Raw genomic sequence first — 20,279 nt, forward strand, 5'->3', positions numbered from 1 at the left:
AGAGAAACGAGATGCAATAACGAAGAATGTTATCTAGTACCGTCGTGACCGACGTTCTTTTGCGGGGTATCTTGAAGGTCTTGTCATTCGTCTAACTCGTTGCATGATGCTCTACCTTAGCTATGCCTGCCTCTGGAAGCACAAACTGCTGATAGTCTGGCCTTTGGCCCCGCCAAAGGTGAAGCTAGGATAATCCACCTTGCCCACAGCAACAAACTTGCCCGCATCTCCCTCATTCGAAGGGCCCTCGAACCACTTCCTGAGCTCCTCCTCTGTCCAGTTACAGCTCGTGATGAGAAGCAGGCCACCGGGCTTGACGAGGCGGAGCGCGCGGCCTCTGTATCCCTCGCAGATGCGCCTGCCTTGCGCGTCCTTTTCGTCGCTGAGGCAGATTGCGTCAAAGGTGCCCTTGTCGAGGACGACGTCCCAACCGTCTTTTTGGGACCCGTTGAGCACGGTTTCCCAGGGTCCGTTTAGGACATCCCACTCTTCGAATTCTGGCTCTCTGGCGTCTGCCTCGTCGTCTTCGTCCCCGGCGGGTGCGTCGGACATGTCCTCATCCTCCTTGGCGGCAGCTTGCTGTCTCTGCGCCGCGATGCGGCGCGCCAGCTCGACGCTCTGCGGGGCGTAGTCGACGCCGAGGGCGCGGCCGGCCCAGCCCTCGTCGCGGAGGGCGAAGAGGAGGGAGCCGTTGCCGCAGCCGAGGTCGAGGAAGGTGGCGTCGGCTTGGCGGAGGGAGTGGTCAAAGGGGGCGGACTCGGTGAGGTCCTCGAGGTAGGTCAGGAGCTTTGACTCGGCGTCCGAGTCGTCGAACCAGACTGTGCCGCGGTCTTCAGGGTTCTGAGCGTTGTTTGTGAGTTCGGTTGTGTAGAGGGATGCCCAGCTGTTTCAGTGGACCTGTTAGCTGGGGAATTTCCTTGGTGATGTAAGGGGGTTGGGTGTTGAGCGAAAGGGGTATGCCATTCACTCGTGGCGTGGAGGGGTAATGAATTCAGTGACGAACTATTCTTTTGTCCCGAGCTTGGAGGGCTCCAGGTGTGCTGGGGTAGATGCCATTTTGGGTGCTGTTGTTGTCAGAACCGGACTTCGAGAAGTAGTATGATGGCTTGGTAAAAGGACGAGTTCTTTGTGCCGAGAAAATGGACAATGATCAGCTATCCTTCAACCCGACACTCTAGATCCGAATTTGATGCCATCGCGAAAAGAAGTTTGGCGGGGTGTTGTGCCGTTGTCGACCCGGAGTGGAAGGCGGTGAGGCTCTTTTGGCTGGCGGGTGGGACAACCCCCACTTCCTTGCCTGGTCTCTGTTCTGCCTATGGCTCAGAGGTGCTAGGGATCCTTGCCCTGGCAATGGAGGGGTTGAGTTGGAAGGTTGCTGTAGGGCCAAAGGTTATGGCATCTGGCAGCTCGACATTGGTTGGTAGGATGGGTTTTGGGAGAGCAAGAACCCAAATCCAGACGGCGGTTCTGAGCAAGCTGCGGGGTAGAATTTGATGGGATAGGAGGAGGAAGACGACTGGCTTGCATTTGGTGGATTGATGAAATTGGTTACATGTCACCCGGTTCTTGGGGATAGGTACCTAGTTTTGACCTGTCTCTGCTTTCTAAAAAATCAGACCAGAGGGTAGAAGTACAGAGATAGGACAGCGGGAGCATTGACGTTTCCAAAATAGTTGGTGCGGTGCCAATGGTAGAACATACACCAGACAAGCTACTGCACCCACACGAGCCTCTCTCCCTCCTCCTCTCAGTCTCAGTCTCAGTCTCCCATGCCTGCAAATACTTTCGCAGCGAGGAAATGCAAAACCGTTTCGATGGCAATGGTACCCACGTCCGTCGAGGGAGTAGAGAAGCACAGATTACATATAAGCTGAGAAATAACGCACAGCTGGTAAGTGATGACTTCTCTGGATGGGAGCAGAGAGAGGGGTCTGTGTTTTACTAAACCCATTTGCCTGGTGACCCAAGTACCTCCTACACCAGGCGACGACATCGCCACCCATGTGTTTGCTCGTTGGGATACTTTTCGTCTCAAATGTTTATTGTGCAAAGAGCACGACCGCGCCCTGCTGACAAGAGAGGAGGGGGTTTGGGGAAGGGGGAGAGAGGAGAAAGGTGACGTTTCGTCTGGTGTCGTGAGGTTCGTTCATATACAGACACACAGCGCACGCTGACACCGTAACAACCCGTCGCCCTCTTTTCTTCATCCACTCGTTCTCCTCCTTTCTTTGGCGTATCGCCAGACTCATATTGGTGACTCCTTTTTCCTTCCAAAACCAGTTAATTAGAGTCAGCTCTCGATGCTCGCTCTATCACGAATCGATCAAGATAATCATTAATCAAGAACCAGACGAACTTCTGCCATTCATCGAATAGAAACCCGAACCAGGCTCCAGCGTCAGGCTACTACTGGGGCCGAGAAAAAAACGATCGCAGAATCGGGAGCCACAATGTACAGCTTCCACCTCCTCCTCAGCTTCGCCCTCTTCCTCTTCCTAGCTCTCAGCGCAAGCGGCGCCGTTGCTGCAGCACACCATATCGACCGCCGGCAGCTTCATCTTGGAGCGCGACAGACTCCGGGCCAGGAAGAGACCAGAACCAGAGGAGTAAGTCTTTCGTAAAACGACGCGAGCAAACCTATCATAAAGTCGTTCTTTGGTGGCTGACGTCGATATGAAATAGACTTGTACGCAGATGAGCAACAAATGTAACTTGACAGGGCGAGATGCCCAGGTCTGCCCGGCGGACTACAACAGAGTCAGTCACCTACCTTGACATTACGGGTGTGAAAAGACCTCCAGTCGCACGAGCTAACATTAGCCCCCAGTGTCCCTTCGACGGCGCATCGTGTGTCCTGATTGAGCCAAAAGGGGATTCCAGCCGCAAGCCTGAGGTGCGTTGCGGCTATCTGGGCAGTACACGTTCGTGAATCAGGAATGGGATGGTTGTGAGAAACGGCAAGAAAGCAAGCAACTTGTGAAGGTACCCTGGAGACTATCTAGGCTCTCTGTTTTCAGTAGAGAGCAGACATCCAAGTGTTCCTTCTGGTATGAATGTGAATCTTCAGTCATGAATTCCGCCCCTTTCCATCCGCATTGTTGATGGTTGACTCCTGTCCCCTTCCTTCTGGCCAAGACTCTTCAACCAGTATGGACCTCTTTCCATGCTCGTAACGCAGCAAATTCGATTGGATATACCGCTCATCTACATGGACTGCCGCCAGGTCACCAAAGCATCTTTCTTCGCACTCGGCTTATCTTGAACACGCTCAAAGTGCCCAAACAGTCGCCTTGACAAGAACCTGGCGACCACGAACTTCCACTACCGGGAAGCCCGCAAGTCTCACCGTGCTGTTGTCCTTAGGGGGAAGAGCTGAAGGAAGGGCGGTATCAGTACTTGTGCCAACGATTGACGACGCAGTGCTGCCCTTGCGGCCCGCCTGCGGTCCACCGCTGAGTATATTTGTGAACATACCGCTCTTGGTCTTGTCCGCCCGTTGGTTCTTGCCGCTCTTGTCCTTATCGCCTTCATCGGCCTCTGCTTCGCCCTCCGCTTTTTGAATTTCCAAAGGTGGAAGCGGCGTCTTCTCGACATCCATGATGTTCAGTTGAATTGGGTCTCCAGGTAGGGGATAGTTAATTGCGACATCTCTGCTCTCTAGCGGCAGGTTGGCTGCGATGCCAACGGCCAATTCAACAATCATGGACGCGCTGCCGTCCACTCCAGCTGGCGGCGGGTCTGTCATGTACTGGAAAAGTGTCGCCGTGAGGTTCGATGTGCACATCCGAGTAAAGTCCGCCCTGTTGTCTGCACTCTCCGGGGAGTTGAGAACTCTCTGCAGACCCTCAAGGGTAGCCATTCGCCAGCTCACGACCTTATTTGTCAATGCATCGAACTCTTCTTGGCTGCTCATCGTGTACGAGAAGCGGCGGATGTTGAGCTCAATCTCCTTCAGCTGCCGGCTGAGCTCGAAGTTGAGGCCGGGATGGAAGCACTTGTTGAAGATCTCTTCTACAATCCACCTAGTAATGACGGCACGACCAACGGCTGTCATCTCCTGTTTTCCGGTCTTAAGAGCATCAATGCTGACGAACATGTCTAACCACTGCGGTACTGTACGCCAATCTTTTCTGATATTGAATGACAGATTGTTGATAGCACCATTCAGACGGCTGAATCTCGTTATATACTCGCTGTCGTCGAGGGCAGTCCGCGACTGTGACATTCGCTGGTTGGCGACTGCATTTTGCAGCACCTCAATTTGAGAGTTGAGGTTATCGATCTGGGTCTTGCCGTCAAAGTACAACCGCTTAACATTCTTATACTTAGTTACTGTGACTTGTTAGCACACTTCCAACACAGCAATCATGTCCTCCTTACGAAGCTCCTTGAATTTGTCGGGATCTGTGCCGTCGCGATCGGGGTTGGAGGGCTGTGGGCTGTTCCGGCCTTGCTCTCCGGTGGCGCCTTCAAACTGCCGCGAGTCTGCAGCACCGCCTGGTCGGAAGGCAGCGTTGGCGCTGCCAGTGGTGGGAGGCATGGTCTGGCTTTGTCTGTAACCGGGAGGGCCTGCAGATGCGTCGACCTGACTGCGCAATGCCTTCTCTGTCTCTTGGGATCGTCTGTTCGGGGGAGGGCCGCCAGAGGGAGGGGCCATATTCTGCTGCTGCGACTGCTGCTGCTGGGCTTGAGGTCCTCCTTGCTGGGCAGGGGGAAGTGTTGGAGGCAGCGGGCTGTCTGTGGTCTGTACTGCGTACCTCACTGCGGGGGAGGTTTGGCTGGAATGTACGTTTGCCGACAGAGCGTCTGAATCAGTGATGGGTGATTCATGCGACAACTGGGAAACAGTCTCGGGGTTTTGATGCGAACCGGCACCCAAGTGACTAGTATAGATCGTGGGTGGTCCAGCTTGGTACTGACCAGGCTGCTGGTTGGAGTATTGTTGCTGGTACTGCTGCTGTGAGGGGTCGTAAGCAGGCTGCTGACCGTGTTGGTGCTGTTCCTGTACGGTCGGGATCTGCTGTGGCTGGCGATCTCCGTAGTCGGCTTCTTCGTAAGGGGTATTGTCGAAGTCGGTCGGGACGTAGCGAATGGAGTTGCGATTGGAATCGGGGTTCTGTAGACGAGGGTCTCTGTTAGGGTCTTGTGCAAATTGGTGATGCTCGGTCTCGCCGACGCCCTGTAAGGGAGAAGGTTGTTGATGAGGTGCCGTAAGCGGCCAGTCGACAGATTGTTGGTCCAAGGACTGCTGAGACGGCTGCTGGGACAAAGTAATTCTTGCGGGTGGTGGGTTGCTCACTCTTTTGGACGGTCGGCGAGCAAGACCACCGGTGTTATCGTAGGAACTTGGCGGGGTAGGTTGGGGGGGCGGGGTGTTGTGATGATCGCGGCCCGATCCGCCCAAAATGTTCCTGAGCAGCTTTCGTGCAGATCGCTTTTCGGGGACGGGGGCCGGTTGCTGTTGCGGAAGAGGTGAGGTTGCTTGAGTTTGAGCGGAGGCGGGAGCAGATGAGGTGCTGTTGACGGAAGTTCTGAGGTTGTCGACGGAGCTAGATGCAGCACCGGTTTTGGCGTTATTGGAGTAGGGGGCCACGCCAGGCGGGTAGCGCTGTGACTGGGAGCGGGAGACGGAGTCGGTGTAATCCTGCTGACTCCTCTGGCGCAAATCAGCTATGGGTGGATTGTGGTGCTGCAACAGGAGGGAGTTGCGCGAGGTTGAGGCAGGAGGATGGTAATCGTGGGGCTGTTGCAGTGGAGATGGCCCTTGCTGCCCTTGCTGGTGTTGTTGTTGAAGGAGTTGTTGCTGCTGCTGCTGTTGTTGGAGCTGATGTTGTTGATGAGCTGCCAGCTGGTTTGGGTGGATGTCAAAGGATTCGCTGGAGCTGAAGGCGGTCGACGAGGCTGAATGGGGGGTAATTTGATTGAGACTATTAGCGCCGGCGGCGTTGTTGGCCGTGGTTGTGCCAGAGCCTGCACTCAAGGCAGGAGCGAGGGAGGAGGAGTGAGAGTGAGAAGAGGAGGAAGGAGCACCGGCGGCACCAGCAGGGCCGGAAGGACCAGGCGTGGGATGCGATGCCGCTGAACCTCCTAAACCTGAACCTGAGCCTGAGCCAGATCCAGCAGCAACCTCTCCGCCCGGATCAACAAGTGCTTGCTGCGAGCGGTTGTGGTGCCTTCCAATGCGACCGAAGGCCGGCATTATAACACTGTGATGTCGTTGTGCGCAGCCGCCGCAGTCCAACCTGGCTTCTTTTTTTTGTTTATTGGCCTTTTTTCTTGTTCCCTTGTTGCTTGTTTGGGACGCTTGCCCTCCACTAGAACACTGCGGGTAAAGAGGGTAGCAAGCAAATCGATCGTCCTAGGTATGCCAAACGGCACAGCCCTTGGGTTGACTGACTGAACAGACTGAAAATGAGAGAAAGCAGAGACAGACAGATACACAAGACCGGATGGTGGACCGAACGCGCAGCTTTGCTTGCTTGCTTCCGGGGGTACGCAGCAACGTAGCGGGACAGGCTTCGCTTCAGCTCAGCTTGGCTCAGTCAAATGTCGGCTCGAATCTTGTCTGTCCGTCGATGTGCAAGGTCGAGATGCAGTGGCAGAAGCAATGACAGCTAGCAACCAGCGGCAAGCAAGAAAGGGAAGCAAGAGGATGGCAAGACGAGAGATTGATCAGCCCGTCCTGCTGGTCCCTGTTCCTATTTTTTGCGCGCCTGCGCCTGCGCCTGCGGTTCTGCGTCTGCGAGACCCTGTCTGTCCACTTCTCATCCAAGTTCAATCTAACCTACGTGTGCAGGTGCCCGCCAAAGGAAGCACCACCACCAGAGCAACAGGCAGAAGAACAGATGGATTGGTTCGGATTGGCTACCCAACCTGCAGAAGCGGATGCCGCGCTGGGCGACTGGGTCTAGGTCTGGGTTCCTTGGAGGGGCTTCCTTGGGGCTGTGCACAAGTCAACCCAGGTCGCCGTACGGATACTCCTCGCAAGCTGGAGAGCTGGATTCGCTTATGGCTTGATGCTAGGGTGCTGCCGATGGCTGCTTTGATAGAGGCTGTCAGACGCTGTCTGTATGTCCGGCCAGTGCTGGCGTGCAACGCTATCCCGTTCTCGACCAGCAATCGCAGGCCAGAGACGAATAGCTGCGAAGGAGGGTTGAGGGACGCGCAGTCTCCTCCCTCGAGTCTTTCTGTCGAGTTTCTCCTCCGGCTGCCTCTATTACTGGCTGGGGTCACCTCTCTTCAGACGAACAGCGGTTAAGGCTCGATACTCGTGGGGGGCGACGAGCGACACGCTACAGCTGCTGCGGGGGAGGGATCTGGGGTCGTTTGGTGAAACGCAGGCTGGTTTCGATCCGCGTCCTCAGGGGTCGTCGTTCGAGGTCTTGTCATCGGCAACCCAAAGATAAAGCCTCGAAAGCCAAGCGCTTGGGTGGCAGAGACAAACGATGAGCGGTTGGACAACGAATTGATGATGACGGGCGAGAGTTCCGGGTTGCTCAATGGTCAGTTGTGGATGTCAACGGTAAATTCGATTCAACCCGATGGAAATTGGGCGGAATGTGGAAGAGGGGGGCGTAATCAGAACGGAGGAGAGGAGGTGAATGGTGTCGTGGTGGGATCCCACGCCAGGATAGGGCTGATCAATTACCTTTTCCCCGGTTGACCTTCTTCTTCCCACTGAGAACGAGCCACGGACACGAGATGTTGCTTCGCGAAACGAATTATCGGATGGGTAATTGGCCATTCAGAGGAAGCCTTGAGAGAGAGATAAACCGCCAAGCAAATGACACCAGATCCGACATCTTCCTCACTCCGACTCTGAGCTTACTTACATGCAATGTTTGTGTCCGGAGCTCGCGGCAAGCAAGGCAAGCTCAAGGCTAGCAAATGCTTGCCATCTGTCAGCACCAGCGATGTATCTGATAGTTATTAGGGTGATGGCACGGGCTCAGGCATTTTCAACATCAGATCTTCCGAAAATTTGGCTCAAGTCTGGACGTAATAGGCTCAAAGATCGTCGGGCATCGGATTCACACAAGCCTTCGTCCGAATTACAACCACGAGCTCATTCATCTTCCGTCAGCAACGACCACCCTTCGTTGTTCAGCAAGACCCTCGTTCGCCTTCAGTCACCTTCTTGGCCACTCGGTAGTGCGGGAGAGCTGCTGCCACCCTGCACCGAGCAGGCCAAACCCAGCCCAGACTAGCCGGCCCTTGGCCTGCATCCCCGTTGTCAAAAATCACCGACTACGCAACAACGTGCGGCCCTGCGGCTGACACTCAGCCCCGAACAGCATGCGTAGACGGGGAAAGCGGACCACCCATAATCCGTACGTTGCCCAAGCTGAGCGGTACAGTCCAGAGGGGAAGGGGCAAGGAGGGTTGCCAAATCCCAGGCTTTGCACCCAAGCATTGGGCTACGACTTTCCCGACAGCATTGAGCACTCACTCACGTCTACCCTGCAAGCGTGCAGAAAAGCGCACGCCTCTTGCGGCCGTTCTTCATCTCAAAACAAGTCAGGAGATAATGCAAACCCTCGTCGATATCTTAATATTGAGGACAGATTCGACATGCTTGGGCATGCAATTTTTGGAAATCTGGGAAATGATGACATTTCACAGCAAACGACAGAGTTTGAGATGGGCATCTGGAATTACTCTCCCCAGAGGCCATGTAAGTACCACCTACCTTATCCCCGCCGAACAGGCGCAGCTCGGACAGCTCAGCCCTAACGGAACCTTGTTTGTGGGCATAACTTTCCTGGTGCGGCGTGCCAAGATGGTTTCTCTTCGTGTGTCCTCCTCCTTCACTTTAACTGCAAATGAGCAGTGGGGAGCTCTCTCACCTTATTCTCGGCGAAGGCTTGCTGCCCGTGTCTCCTCCCCCACCTCACGATGGTTTGTCTCGCTCCAATATGGGACAGCGTCACCATGAGGCTTAAGCTCCATATTCGCAGAGGTGGTATCATTAACATATCAACAAGCATACGGATATCTGCAGCATGAACAAGCCATTCCACCTATAACGCTACGTCCGGCTTGGCATTCCTTACGCCGTGTTTGCAAGAAACTAAGCTCCAGCCTTTCAATCGTCTCAAGATGCTTATCAGCTGTTCTAGTCTCCGGTTCGTTTTATGCATCATCGGCGATGGGATGTTTCCTCTAGACACGCAGAGTTATTTTCAGGGTATAAACAGGAAACGCGGTTGCCACGATATCCTACTTCTTTGCAGCAACTAACAGGACTAACCTCATAGCTAGATGCTATCTTTACAACCGAGCAAATGAGCTCTGGCAAATCATTAGACCTCGAGCCTAGCTAGACAGCTTAGGTGGAGTCGTCTCCAGAGCAAGATGAAGCTACCTACCAATCAACCTACTGGGGACAGAGAAAACAGGGCCGACAGTACGGAGTAAGCTCAGTAAGGTTCTTCATGTTGAATGAAGTACCGATGCCGTCTACGTAGCACAGCTCATGGCAAATTACAAACACGTGTGCTTTTGCAGTGAAGCTACCAGGGGGTGAGTCATGCTGCGTCATTTGAATTGAATCGCGAGAAATGACATTTTGCTGTACGAATGGACGAAGTAGAGTGAGTCCACAAAGCTACTTTGTATCTCTGGAGCAACTGTCCAATGACCTGTATCTCCGGGCCTATGGGAACCAAACGAGGGCTTGACGATGCCGTCACAGAATGCAGCATTTGTTCGCATCGTCTTCTTCACCCGTTCAACCGACTGCAGCGCCCTCTGAGCTTGATTTTCTGCCATTCAAACCTGGGCAGTTGTTTAGAGGCTCGCATATAGCTGGGAAAAGCATGCCGACGGCCGGCCAAGCGATCCAATGTCGGCAGGGGTCTTGTACAAAAATGGGGTTTGGAGGGGAGACCCTTTTGCTTCAAGCTCCTCTACAAAAAAGTTTGTTTGGCGTGGTTAGGGTCTATTAATAGACCCCGTCGTACTGGGAGAGGATGGAAAGCGGGTCCCAGCCCTGGACAGGGTGAATCCGATTTGACTATTCGTGCCATTCTGGACTCGCAGTCTTCAGAGAGCGGACTTCCATTGGCGATGGAAGGCGACTCTCTCTCTGTCTCTCTATCTCTCAGCTCTCTCTCCGCAACTGGACCTATCCGAATCAGGGATGGCTCGGGCTCTTTCCAGCTCACCTCACCTAAGACAAACGACAGGGGGGGCAAGCGGGAGGAGGAGGGGCTCCACGGTCCACCAGGTTCACCACTCCATATTCAACACCGGCCGCTGGGGACCGCAGATCTCGCCGCCATCCACAATGACACGACACCGCAATGCCATCTGACCTTTTATGCTGATGATCCCTCAGAAATCAGCAGATTTAGCCATACCTACTGCATTCGTGGCTGCCAGCATTGTACGGATACAAGTCCAGGAAATGCCGGCTTTCAGGTTGGGAGAAAGTGCTTTTGGATGGAATTGAGACGTAGTGATCTCCATATCGAATGTTTCTCGGTGTAGAGCTTTGAGTCGTGACAAACAAAGCAGTGGTACTCGTAGACACTCTTCGTCAACAACTGATTGCATTTCGGCGGTCATCCTTTAGAGTACCGAGGTTGCCCTTCTTCTTCTTCTTGTCATATGCATCATGCAAGGCTGATGTAAAGGTATGCAAGTAATCATCATCATGGCTGAGTCCAATAGATCCGGGATCTCGGCCGAAATATTGGTTCTCTGCAGCAAAGCCACGTTCTATAATCGAACACTAGCAGGGGAATACGATACGTTTGTCGTACGCCTTGTTTGCTTGCAAACCAACCATGGTTGGTCTAATGGATGCTTTTAAATGGTTGGTAGCTACTTCTCGTGATCCCTCGACGTAAGGCGATCCAGTATGGTATGAGAAAGTCTGTACTCTCAAAAGTTAGGAATCATGCGGCGAGAGGCCGAAATGGCTTTAACTCCGCACTAACGATACCATGAATGTACGATGATTGTCTGTAGCCCAGAACATCACTCTGGTACTTAGGACCGAGGGGTCCTCCTCGGCACGCCTGCGGTTCCGTTCCGTCTGGGTCTCCGTGGTCCGCGGCCCGCGGTTTACTCAGCGGCCCCGGCAGACACTATAAGTTAGCGGAGCCTGCCAGCTGCGGTTCGAGACTCGGCCCTGTCCAGGACGTGTGGTTATATTTTGAGACATGAACGATGCGGGCCATCACATGACAGCCTTGTATCCGGTCTGCTTTGAGTCGTTTCAGGTGATCAATCTTCCGTGATGTATCTTCTGGCATTGCAGTGGGACGGCTCTCAGGGTATTGATAACATTTGTGGCTCGGCAGAGGTTGATGATGCGGATGATTTGATGAGGACCGTGGTTGGCAGTGGGCTGGGAAGGCCATCACTACCGAGTTGATCATTTCAAGGGGGCCTGTAGGGAAGGGCCAGTCTTTGGGGCGAATTGAGGAAAGAGGATCAACAACATCAGTTCTGGATTACTGCAATTAGGACTCAGGCCCTATGTCATCTCGGGCTAGATATGGCGACGACTAATATTCAAACCACAGAACGTGACATCCAAGTGATGGTCAAATTACTAGGTTTTGTCGTTGGGATTAACTCTTTCAGTAAGTATGAGGAGACAATGACTGGCTTAGAGAAGAAGACGCCAGGAGTCTTAAACTCAGAAGATTGACGGAAAATGTATATTAACATGACAATGAAACCCTCGAGGTCGTTTCATTTAACTGAGCTTGCCTCCTGACTTCACAAATTTTGCCATCACAAGCACGTTCGCGAATCATGGTCGCTCTTGGCCCAGATCGCTAGAGGCAGGACCAGTGACTCTAAAAGGATTTCATAGAGAATTACTAGTCGGACGCACTCAAAAATGATTAAGTATCGTTGTTTCCGTCTCAAGGTATGTATCGGTAGTTATTCCCTATTGTTTTCTGGAGAACGTTTGGCAGCTCATGTGTTTGAGAACAGCTTTCCCAGTTTGTTTTCAGGTGTCCCGCGGTAAGATAACGCACGGCTGGTCGCTGGTTGCGCTGCTATCCTTTGCCACGTAATGAGACGTTATTACGGTCAATTTGCAGATCTGGCTTTCCACACAACCTAGCAGAGTTCTCGTGGAAAATTGTCGAACCAAGAACTCATACACGGCTGTTGGCCAGGGTGGGATAATGATTAAGATTCATTCATTTTCTAGTATTCCAAGATATGATGTTTAAAGCAGTGGACTATAGTATGAGGTCATGGTGTCGAGATTCGAAGTCCCGAGGAGGTCTTTCCACTGACGGTTATGACCCATCTCTGTTGAGCCGTCTACCAGAAGCCGGACCATAACGAAGTCGTCGACTGTGTCAAGAATGTACAAGCCTTGGTAATGCTGTCTACGTCTCATCTCAGCTGCCAGAAAAGTCCTCAATTCACTTAGAGACCGGTAGAATCCAAGGCGAAATGCGTGCCTTATTGTGTGAATGGTCTGTTTAACCTTTGCCAAGTTGTTGCTCCAAGACACTCAACACCAGCAACGCCGTCTGTCGTTTGCCTGTCACAGGTGCAGCCGTCAAAGAGACTAGTCTGTGCCTAGATTCCACCGTCCGACCTACAGCCCTCGTGGCAATAGGTCCCGTTGGGGTTTTCAAGATCAATCCTGGTTACATCGTGGGCTGGCAGCACGAAGCTTAGTTACCCAGGCTGTTTTTCGTGAGCAATTACATGAACCGGTGACACGAATGCTCTGCACAAAACGCTGTGATCGCTTGATTGTATTGTGAATCGTATAGTCAGCGTAGCTGTGTGAAGAGCGGTGTGAGTGCTGCGAGACTGTTAACCTTAGCTTTGGCTATCAGAGTAGCATATGCCATTAAACGTGTTGTCCTGTCTTTCGACTACAAGCCGTGGGGCAACCAGTTAAATGCCGAGTTAGCAACAGCTGCGCTACCTTCCAACGGCTCCACCTCGGAGATCGACAATGGAAACACCACAAGAATTGCCAGAACCAGCCTCGTATATCTATTGGATGTCTGAACAAAAATCTTACCGCTCGATCGCTGCCTCCCATACTGGAAGGGGAATCATCAAGCGACCCCCGATAACAGCTCTAAAAGCCTATAAGCGGTATCACGTCAAAGATGCGTTGGCTACCAGAACGACAAGGCTTTGGCTTACTGCTCTGCAGCAGGAGTTACAAGATCTGTCTGGAAAGGAATGGATGGCCAAATTCGGCTCCATAGCTCGCTCATTCCGGCTCAAGGGCGCTGCATCGTCAGCTGGATGGCTGCAGTTGATCACGCTACTAGCTTACATTTCCAGAAGACTGGATATGCTTCTTGTTGGAGTGCCGATGTTCCGTGAATTATCAGAGGTGGGACGAGGGAAAGAGCGTGTATCAAGCAAACAGCTGTCTGCGGCATCTCTTCCGCTGTCCAGACGACAGACGAAGTTTCACAGTAGAGGTAGAGAGGCAATTTGCCGTTCCCGGTAGCACCAGGAAATATCATCTGTGATCTGCCGTTGCTTATATGTGATTTGATACGTCAGTGTCCCTTAGTCGAGGACGCGTGGTATCCTATGGAGGATGTACGATCAGAACCGGCTCAGCCTGGCACATAAAATTGAAAGATTTCCCGCTGAATGGAAGGCAATTGTGTGGGCGGGCCGAGCGTACATGACAAGTGACAAGGCCATCAAATTCCTGCGCGGTACAATGTGGTCATTGGGATTCTTGTAGTCCTCATTTGTGTTGAAGGTCAGGGTTCCTCTTTCTGTCCCCTCTGCCGCCTTACTATGACCACATTAGCAATTGGACATTATAAGCCATGGTTGATTTTTGATCGCAAGGGCTGTCACAAGTGGCTTCTTGTGGACTACGTAACTTCTGTCGAACGTCGGTAGCTCTTATTACTTGCTAGACCTGTTTTGCCTTGAGCAACTGTATGACTGAGGCCTAAGATGAGCAGCGATCCGGATGTGTTCAGGCACATCCCATCATATCTGTACCTTCCGCATTCGTCACTCCTGGCCGTACTGCCAGCTTTATCTGGCCACGGTTGATAGCTCGTATAATCCACAATCGCCATGGTGTATGACCACGCACAACCGCGGATGCTCGCACCGGGCCGCGTGAGCATACCGTCGGTTGCTTGCATCATGATCCGTCTTTGATGGCAACCTGGTCAAGGGCGGTCTGGGCATATGACATGCTACCACCGTGAAGACCAGCGAAACCGTCACATGCTGTCTCCCCGAGATTCTATAAAGCTCTTCCAAGGACTCGCATCGATCCTGTGTCTAGTTCCAAAGGTCGAGTGGCATCTATTTGAGTTAACGATATTGTAAAGCTCTTGACCTATCTCTCAGCAAGCCAGGTTATCTATTCTTGAAATCTCTTTGAACGCTCATCATGAGATTCCTCAGATTGTTTCCGCTGTTGTCTTTGCATTCTTTCGTGTCAGCATTGCCAGTACTAGAGGCACAGGAAGCTGCCAAGTTCCGGTATCCATGGAAAGACTTCACACTCAGCAACCTCGAGTCCGTCTGCCGTAAACAGGACGGAGACCAGCGATACACTTGCACTCTCAAATGTGAGTAGTAATCAAGTCCGGTTGATCATCAAAACCGTACCGGTGCAATGCTTGGCCTGGACCGGTGCCACGCATTCCTTCAAGACTAACTTCTGGGGCGGCCGCCTACCCTAACTAGTCGACGTTTACGATTTCAACACGGAAGACGTCGTGGAAGTCAGCGGAGCACATTGCGGCACGGCCTGGCAATGGGACGGCATCACTCCAAACCAGGGCCCGGATAATAACTACCCCAGCACCGGCGTCCTCTGCTGGAGCGCCGGTTCAGACGCCTTCCAGTTCAGGGTGGCAAAGTTTCGTTCCGCCTCGAACTTTGAACTCTACGTCAACCACTTTTACAGGGACACGCGGTGAGTTTGTATCCGGCCAAACCTTGCCTTCGTACTCGCAAGTCATTTCAGAGTTTTGTTTCTCTGCTCGTCTGGCTGACGAGTTGAAAATTATCGACATCGTGCAGATACTTCAAGCCGCCGTATGACGGGAGAAAGGCTCTGGTGAATATTGTCATCCCGGATGCCCATCCTCTTCCACCAGTGGCTCCCTATGTGCCTCCTGTGAATCAATTTGAATTCATCGCGACGGCAACGATCTCGAGACGCACAGACGGGTTGTCATAGCGGGACAGAGTGTTGGTACTGATGGTGTTGTGTCAGTCCCCTGTACCCTTTTAAGAAAGTTGTACTGGTTCGTCGTGAGGGCGCTCGGTCGGAAGAACTTTCTGTCGTGTTTTAGTACCGCCTCATGTTGTGGAAGTTGAGATGGTTTCTTCGACCCCTGACCGAAATGTTTATGGAATAATGTGTAATTTAGCAGAGATGAATGGGGAAATGAAATGAGCCTAGACAAAGAATTCATCGAAACCGCACTAAGCACTCAGAATTGTGAAGTTTCAAAGAGAAGATGACTTCACAATGTTCCTTGTCTTGCCTGTTACTCGTTGATGAAAAGTGTCGAGGAACAACGAAAAAGGGTTGGCATCAAAGGAGTATGGCTCGGACTCGCGAGTTGCATTTTCCGCAAGGCCACCCTTGGGCTTCGCAACTCACCATGTTCCCAAACAAGCGCCGAAGGAATCGCAATTGAACTCGCTAGAATGAGAACGAAGAAAGATTTTCGTAAACTCGCTGGACATTGGGTTTTTGATATCTGCGGGCGGAGCCATAGTTAGGTGATGTATTCTCGAACGAGACTATACGCGCGTCTGACATGAACGTGATCGACGACTAGAGAGCGGCACGATTGCTTATCACCGACGATTTGCGGGGATGTTTCTCGGTAGTCGGTAACGGGCATCAAGCTTTTTTGAATCGCCAAGAGATGCAACCTCTTGTTATGTTCTCTCTTGGCTTGTTTTGAACATCACACTGGCGATCGGTTCATCCTCCACCCCCACAGATTGCAGGGAAAGCTGCCTTCTGGCCATGGACTAGAACAGCGGAGAGTAAAGCGAAAGAAACACCGATCACGATGCAAGGCGGATGATCGACAAATCATATTCCAAGTGACCTTGTGCTGGCATTAGACGCTGCTCTACTGTCTACACTGACAGAGTTAATCAAACACAAGCTCGAACCCAGGAGCGAGTAGATCATGAGGCTTGAGGATGGCAGACCGCAAACGAGATAGCATACGACGACCGAGTGAGAATTTGTGTATTGTTCGTCGAAAGAAGGTTAATTGTTCCTGCATTACACTTCTCCATGGACCATGACTAGTTATTAGTCTTTCCGCCGGCAAGTTGCGAAGGCGGCACTGGACAGGTAAGGGGTAGGGTTCGTGTGTTGAAACGTGCAGATTTGCAATTGTTTTGGAAACCTGTAACCTTAAGTGGGATCAAAACGCGAGCAGAAATGTTGGGACGAAGAAGGCCTCCGCCGCGAAGATCCTACGACAAGTTCTGTCACAACTGTCGCACCTGTCCTAGTTGAAGCATGAAGTTCTTCGAGGGGAGATTCAGTTCCCGGCGCTAAGGGGGAACCTTTCGATGGCCGGCCGAGACGTGTTCCCTGGCGAGACGGGCACTTCCGTATGGTAGGACCTGAATCCCTCTCTGTTGACTCGTGATCGTTTTCGTCCCAATCGGCTCTTCTTGCGTTTTCTCAGATCGTTATACAAACTGGTCCTGTAATCCGCATGTGCTTCTCATTCCCCTTCCCTCCATAGCTGGGCTGTCTGGTTTGTTCTTCTTCCCCCGCCGCGCTCTCTTACGTTCGGACCTCTGCGAGACACGAACGAACGGCGCCGATAATATCATCAACCCGTCTTCGTGCCCTTCATAGCAAAAGAGACAAGGAAGGCCAACCAGAATGGCTCCTCTCAAAGCCCTTTTGGCCCTAGCGGCCGCCTTCACCGGCATCGAAGCCCGCCTCATGTCCAGGGCAGCCGCGCTCGCCAACGGTGTTCAGATGACAAACATGGCCGCAGACGACCAGCAGATCAACCTCCAAATCGGCATCAAGTTGCAAAATATCGACAAGCTGGAACCCATGCTCAGGGATGTCTCCGATCCGGACAGTCCTAACTACGGTAAGTACCTGACGGCGGCTCAGGTCAACGACATGTTCAAGCCAGCCGAGGCCTCAGTCAAGGCCATACAGACCTGGCTCGCCAACGAGAACGTCACAGACGTCTCGTACACGGACAACGGCCGCTTCGTCAACTTTGCGACAAACGTCGGCACCGCGAACAAGATGCTTGGCGCCACCTTTGCGTACTATGACGTCCAGGGCACCATGAAGCTGCGGACGACCGAGTACTCCCTCCCGAACGCGATGACGGAGCACATTGAGCTGGTGACGCCCACGACGTACTTTGGCAACATGAAGTCCGACCCGGCCTTCACAAACGCCCAGCTGCCACAGATGCCCGCGCCGCTCTCTCGCAGACAGGGCACCGGGCCCAGCGCGACCGCCAACTGCTCTAAGGTCTTCACACCGGCATGCTTCGAGCTGGCCTACAACTACGGCGCCTACCAGGCCGACCCGGCGGCAGGCAGCCGCGTCGGCTTCGCCAGTTTCCTCAACCAGTCCGCCCGCCAGGACGACCTCACGGCTTTCCTGGGCAGGTTCCAGCTGCCAGCTCAAAAGTTCACCAGCGTTCTCGTCAACGGCGGACAAGATCACCAGGACCCCAAGGGCGCCATCGGTGAGGCCAACCTCGACGCCCAGGTCATGGCCGCCGCTGTCAAGACCCTCCCGATCACGCAGTACCTCACAGGCGGCAAGCCGCCCCTGGTCCCCAACCTTCGCACACCGACGCAGGCAGACAACCAGAACGAGCCATTCCTCGACTTTTACCAGTTCATGATGACTCAGGAGAACGAGAAGATCCCGCAGGTGCTCTCCGTCTCATACGGCGACGACGAGCAGACCGTCCCCATCGAGTACGCCACGCGCGTGTGCAATCTCATCGGCATGATGGGCCTGCGCGGCGTCAGCGTCCTTGAGTCCAGCGGCGACACGGGCGTCGGCGCGCCGTGCCGCGCCAACGACGGCAGCAACCAACCGCAGTTCACGCCGCAGTTCCCCGCGACGTGCCCGTACATCACCGCCGTCGGCGGGACCCAGGCATTCGGGCCCGAGACCACGTGGGTGGCGTCCGGCAGCGGCTTCAGCAACTACTTCAAGCAGGCGTGGTACCAGGAGACGATGGTGGCCCAGTACCTCCAGACCGGCATCCCCGCTGACGTGAAGGCGTACTACCAGCCCTTTGCCAACTTCACCGGCCGCGGGTTCCCTGATATCGCAGCCCACTCCGCCAGCCCCCCGTTCGCCATCGTTAACGCCAACAAGCTCGTTGGAACCGGTGGCACATCAGCTTCTGCCCCGTTGATGGCCGGCCTCGTCGGACTCCTCAACGACGCTAGAATCCGTGCCGGACAGCCGACTATGGGCTTCATGAATCCGTGGCTGTACAAGAGAGGCTTCAAGGGCCTCACCGATGTCACGACCGGCGTCGCCCAGGGTTGCGGAGGTACGGATTTGCAGTCGGGCAAGCCATTGCAGGGCTCCGGTGTGATTCCCTTTGCGACATGGAACGGCACTCAGGGTTGGGATCCCGTGACGGGACTCGGCCTTCCCAACTTTGAGGAGATGAAGAAGATTGCTCTTACTAAATAGAATCGCTCTGCCTTATCTCGCCCCGGAATGATTGGCACTTGAGAGTTCATTTCAGAGGCTGGCTAGCCTAATCGTAAATACACTTGAATTACTGTTACCATCTCATTCTCCTGATAGAAACGACTATTGAAATGTAAAGCTCTGTGATAGAAGTACGATGTTCAGTAACTTCAGTTGTACTTTGTCAAGCTGACGCCGAATAGAAGTAATCAACCACGAGTGAATTACCACATGCCAAAGACACTTGCAGACTTCTCGTGGTCTTGCTCGCGTGGCATCTCGCAGCGCTTGCGAGATCATCTCTACTAATCTTAGCCTTGTCCAAATCGTATCTAGGCAACTTTAGTAATTATTCGGGTGTTTTTGTCTGATAGCCACTTGACCATCGCAGACGAGACCAAGAATAGATAGGTAGGCAAAATGCGAGATCAGACGTTGACAACTGAGAAATCTAATTCGTCAGAATCCGACGAAAAGGAAGCGTTTGCTCAAGATAGGGCTGGGAAGCTGGGGACGAGAGACAAGTGAATAGACAATGAAACAAGACACTCTTGCTCGACTTCACCGAATGCAACCTAGTTTCAAGGGTCCTGCGATGCGATCCCGGGACCGTGGGAAAGGCTTCGTACGCATCTAATGAGCCCGGCTATTCTCGTCGCGTGGCTTGCCTGACAGATTCGATGTCCCGAATTTGACCATAGGTCCTCTTCGAATTTCGATAGCGTGCTCTCGGCGCGTGGCAAGGTCCAAGGTCCGAGCCCCGCGCCAGTCTCGCGGATGGCTGACAGCTGAAGTCTTGGCGCCAAAATAGAGGCTTTTCAGGGGTAAATTCGATCCTCCTGAGGAGCCTCTGCGAAAATCTAAAAGTGCAAAATTTCTTCCAGTGCGGCTGTCTTTTCAGCTGGCCTTTCCGGATATGGAGATGTTGCCGTGTTTTCTCTCGTAGAATACAGCGAACGGCACTGTTTAAGACGTGAGCGCTTTGTTGATCCGATGCCCCCGCGACGTTGCGACGGATGATTCAGCCAGCTGTTAAAGTCCCATCTCGAGAGTCGACACTTTGTTCAGATGCAAGGTTGCTTTTCGCCGTTTTCATCGTGTCTCTTGCTGATTCGAGGGGTCTGGTAACAACCTAGAATAGAATCGTGACTGGCCCATGCAGGCCGAGGCGGGAAAGGAGCTGCTAAAGTGACCAGAGTCTTATCATTTGACAAAGTCAATGTGATATCGACAATCCAGATCGGATGGCCACAGAAAGCGGGACCAGGCTGCGACGAGCTGGACGAATCCAACTTATCTGGGCGGCCGCATTATCAATGTGATGAAGTCGTCCTTGCCTGCAGTAGCCAACAAGAGAATTCTTCCTTACAGTCGCGCACCCTATTTGCCTGTTTGTCACAATGCTATTCGACATCTCCCCCGAGATGAAGACATTTCAGTAGATTCATGTTGCGTATGCCAAGGTAGGTTCTCTCGGGAAGAGCAATGGTCCAGCAGTCCTGGGCGTAAAAAAGAAAGGGACACTAGTGAATAAGGGCCTTCCACTTTTCGAAGTTTCTGCCGGCGTTCGCGATGTTGGTCACAGCGCTGCCAGATGCCGCGA

At 53.1% G+C, this 20,279-nt stretch overlaps 6 protein-coding genes across 6 annotated transcripts, besides 1 other annotated feature; 4 read left to right on the forward strand and 2 right to left on the reverse strand.

Annotated features, from left to right (window-relative positions):
• Positions 1–120: 120 nt before the first annotated feature.
• CCOS01_02770 (S-adenosylmethionine-dependent methyltransferase) lies at positions 121–1,056 on the reverse strand (the record flags this gene model as incomplete). Its single annotated transcript, XM_060450958.1, has 2 exons — positions 121–883; positions 1,004–1,056. 2 exons carry the CDS (start codon positions 1,054–1,056, stop codon positions 121–123), a joined length of 816 nt encoding a protein of 271 aa, XP_060319608.1.
• A 1,394-nt stretch (positions 1,057–2,450) lies between these two features.
• CCOS01_02771 (uncharacterized protein) lies at positions 2,451–2,929 on the forward strand (the record flags this gene model as incomplete). Its single annotated transcript, XM_060450959.1, has 3 exons — positions 2,451–2,606; positions 2,683–2,757; positions 2,828–2,929. The coding sequence occupies 3 exons, from the start codon at positions 2,451–2,453 to the stop codon at positions 2,927–2,929; spliced, it is 333 nt and encodes a 110-aa protein (XP_060319609.1).
• Positions 2,930–3,268: 339 nt separating this feature from the next.
• Positions 3,269–6,199, reverse strand: CCOS01_02772 (uncharacterized protein; the record flags this gene model as incomplete). Its single annotated transcript, XM_060450960.1, has 2 exons — positions 3,269–4,332; positions 4,381–6,199. The coding sequence occupies 2 exons, from the start codon at positions 6,197–6,199 to the stop codon at positions 3,269–3,271; spliced, it is 2,883 nt and encodes a 960-aa protein (XP_060319610.1).
• Positions 6,200–6,607: 408 nt separating this feature from the next.
• On the forward strand, positions 6,608–7,258 carry CCOS01_02773 (uncharacterized protein; the record flags this gene model as incomplete). The annotated part of the gene is made up of 1 exon (XM_060450961.1): positions 6,608–7,258. The coding sequence occupies one exon, from the start codon at positions 6,608–6,610 to the stop codon at positions 7,256–7,258; it is 651 nt and encodes a 216-aa protein (XP_060319611.1).
• Positions 7,259–14,377: 7,119 nt separating this feature from the next.
• Positions 14,378–15,175, forward strand: CCOS01_02774 (uncharacterized protein; the record flags this gene model as incomplete). Its single annotated transcript, XM_060450962.1, has 3 exons — positions 14,378–14,558; positions 14,677–14,908; positions 15,016–15,175. The coding sequence occupies 3 exons, from the start codon at positions 14,378–14,380 to the stop codon at positions 15,173–15,175; spliced, it is 573 nt and encodes a 190-aa protein (XP_060319612.1).
• A 1,689-nt stretch (positions 15,176–16,864) lies between these two features.
• On the forward strand, positions 16,865–18,676 carry CCOS01_02775 (Pro-kumamolisin; the record flags this gene model as incomplete). The annotated part of the gene is made up of 1 exon (XM_060450963.1): positions 16,865–18,676. The coding sequence occupies one exon, from the start codon at positions 16,865–16,867 to the stop codon at positions 18,674–18,676; it is 1,812 nt and encodes a 603-aa protein (XP_060319613.1).
• Positions 18,677–20,248: 1,572 nt separating this feature from the next.
• Positions 20,249–20,279: part of a sequence feature (Short protein (CCOS01_02776, KAK1537456.1) was converted to a misc_feature.) that runs on past the window's edge.

Source organism: Colletotrichum costaricense (assembly GCF_030867565.1).
Source record: "Colletotrichum costaricense strain IMI 309622 chromosome Unknown Scaffold_2.1, whole genome shotgun sequence".
Taxonomy (NCBI): Eukaryota; Fungi; Ascomycota; class Sordariomycetes; order Glomerellales; family Glomerellaceae; genus Colletotrichum; species Colletotrichum costaricense.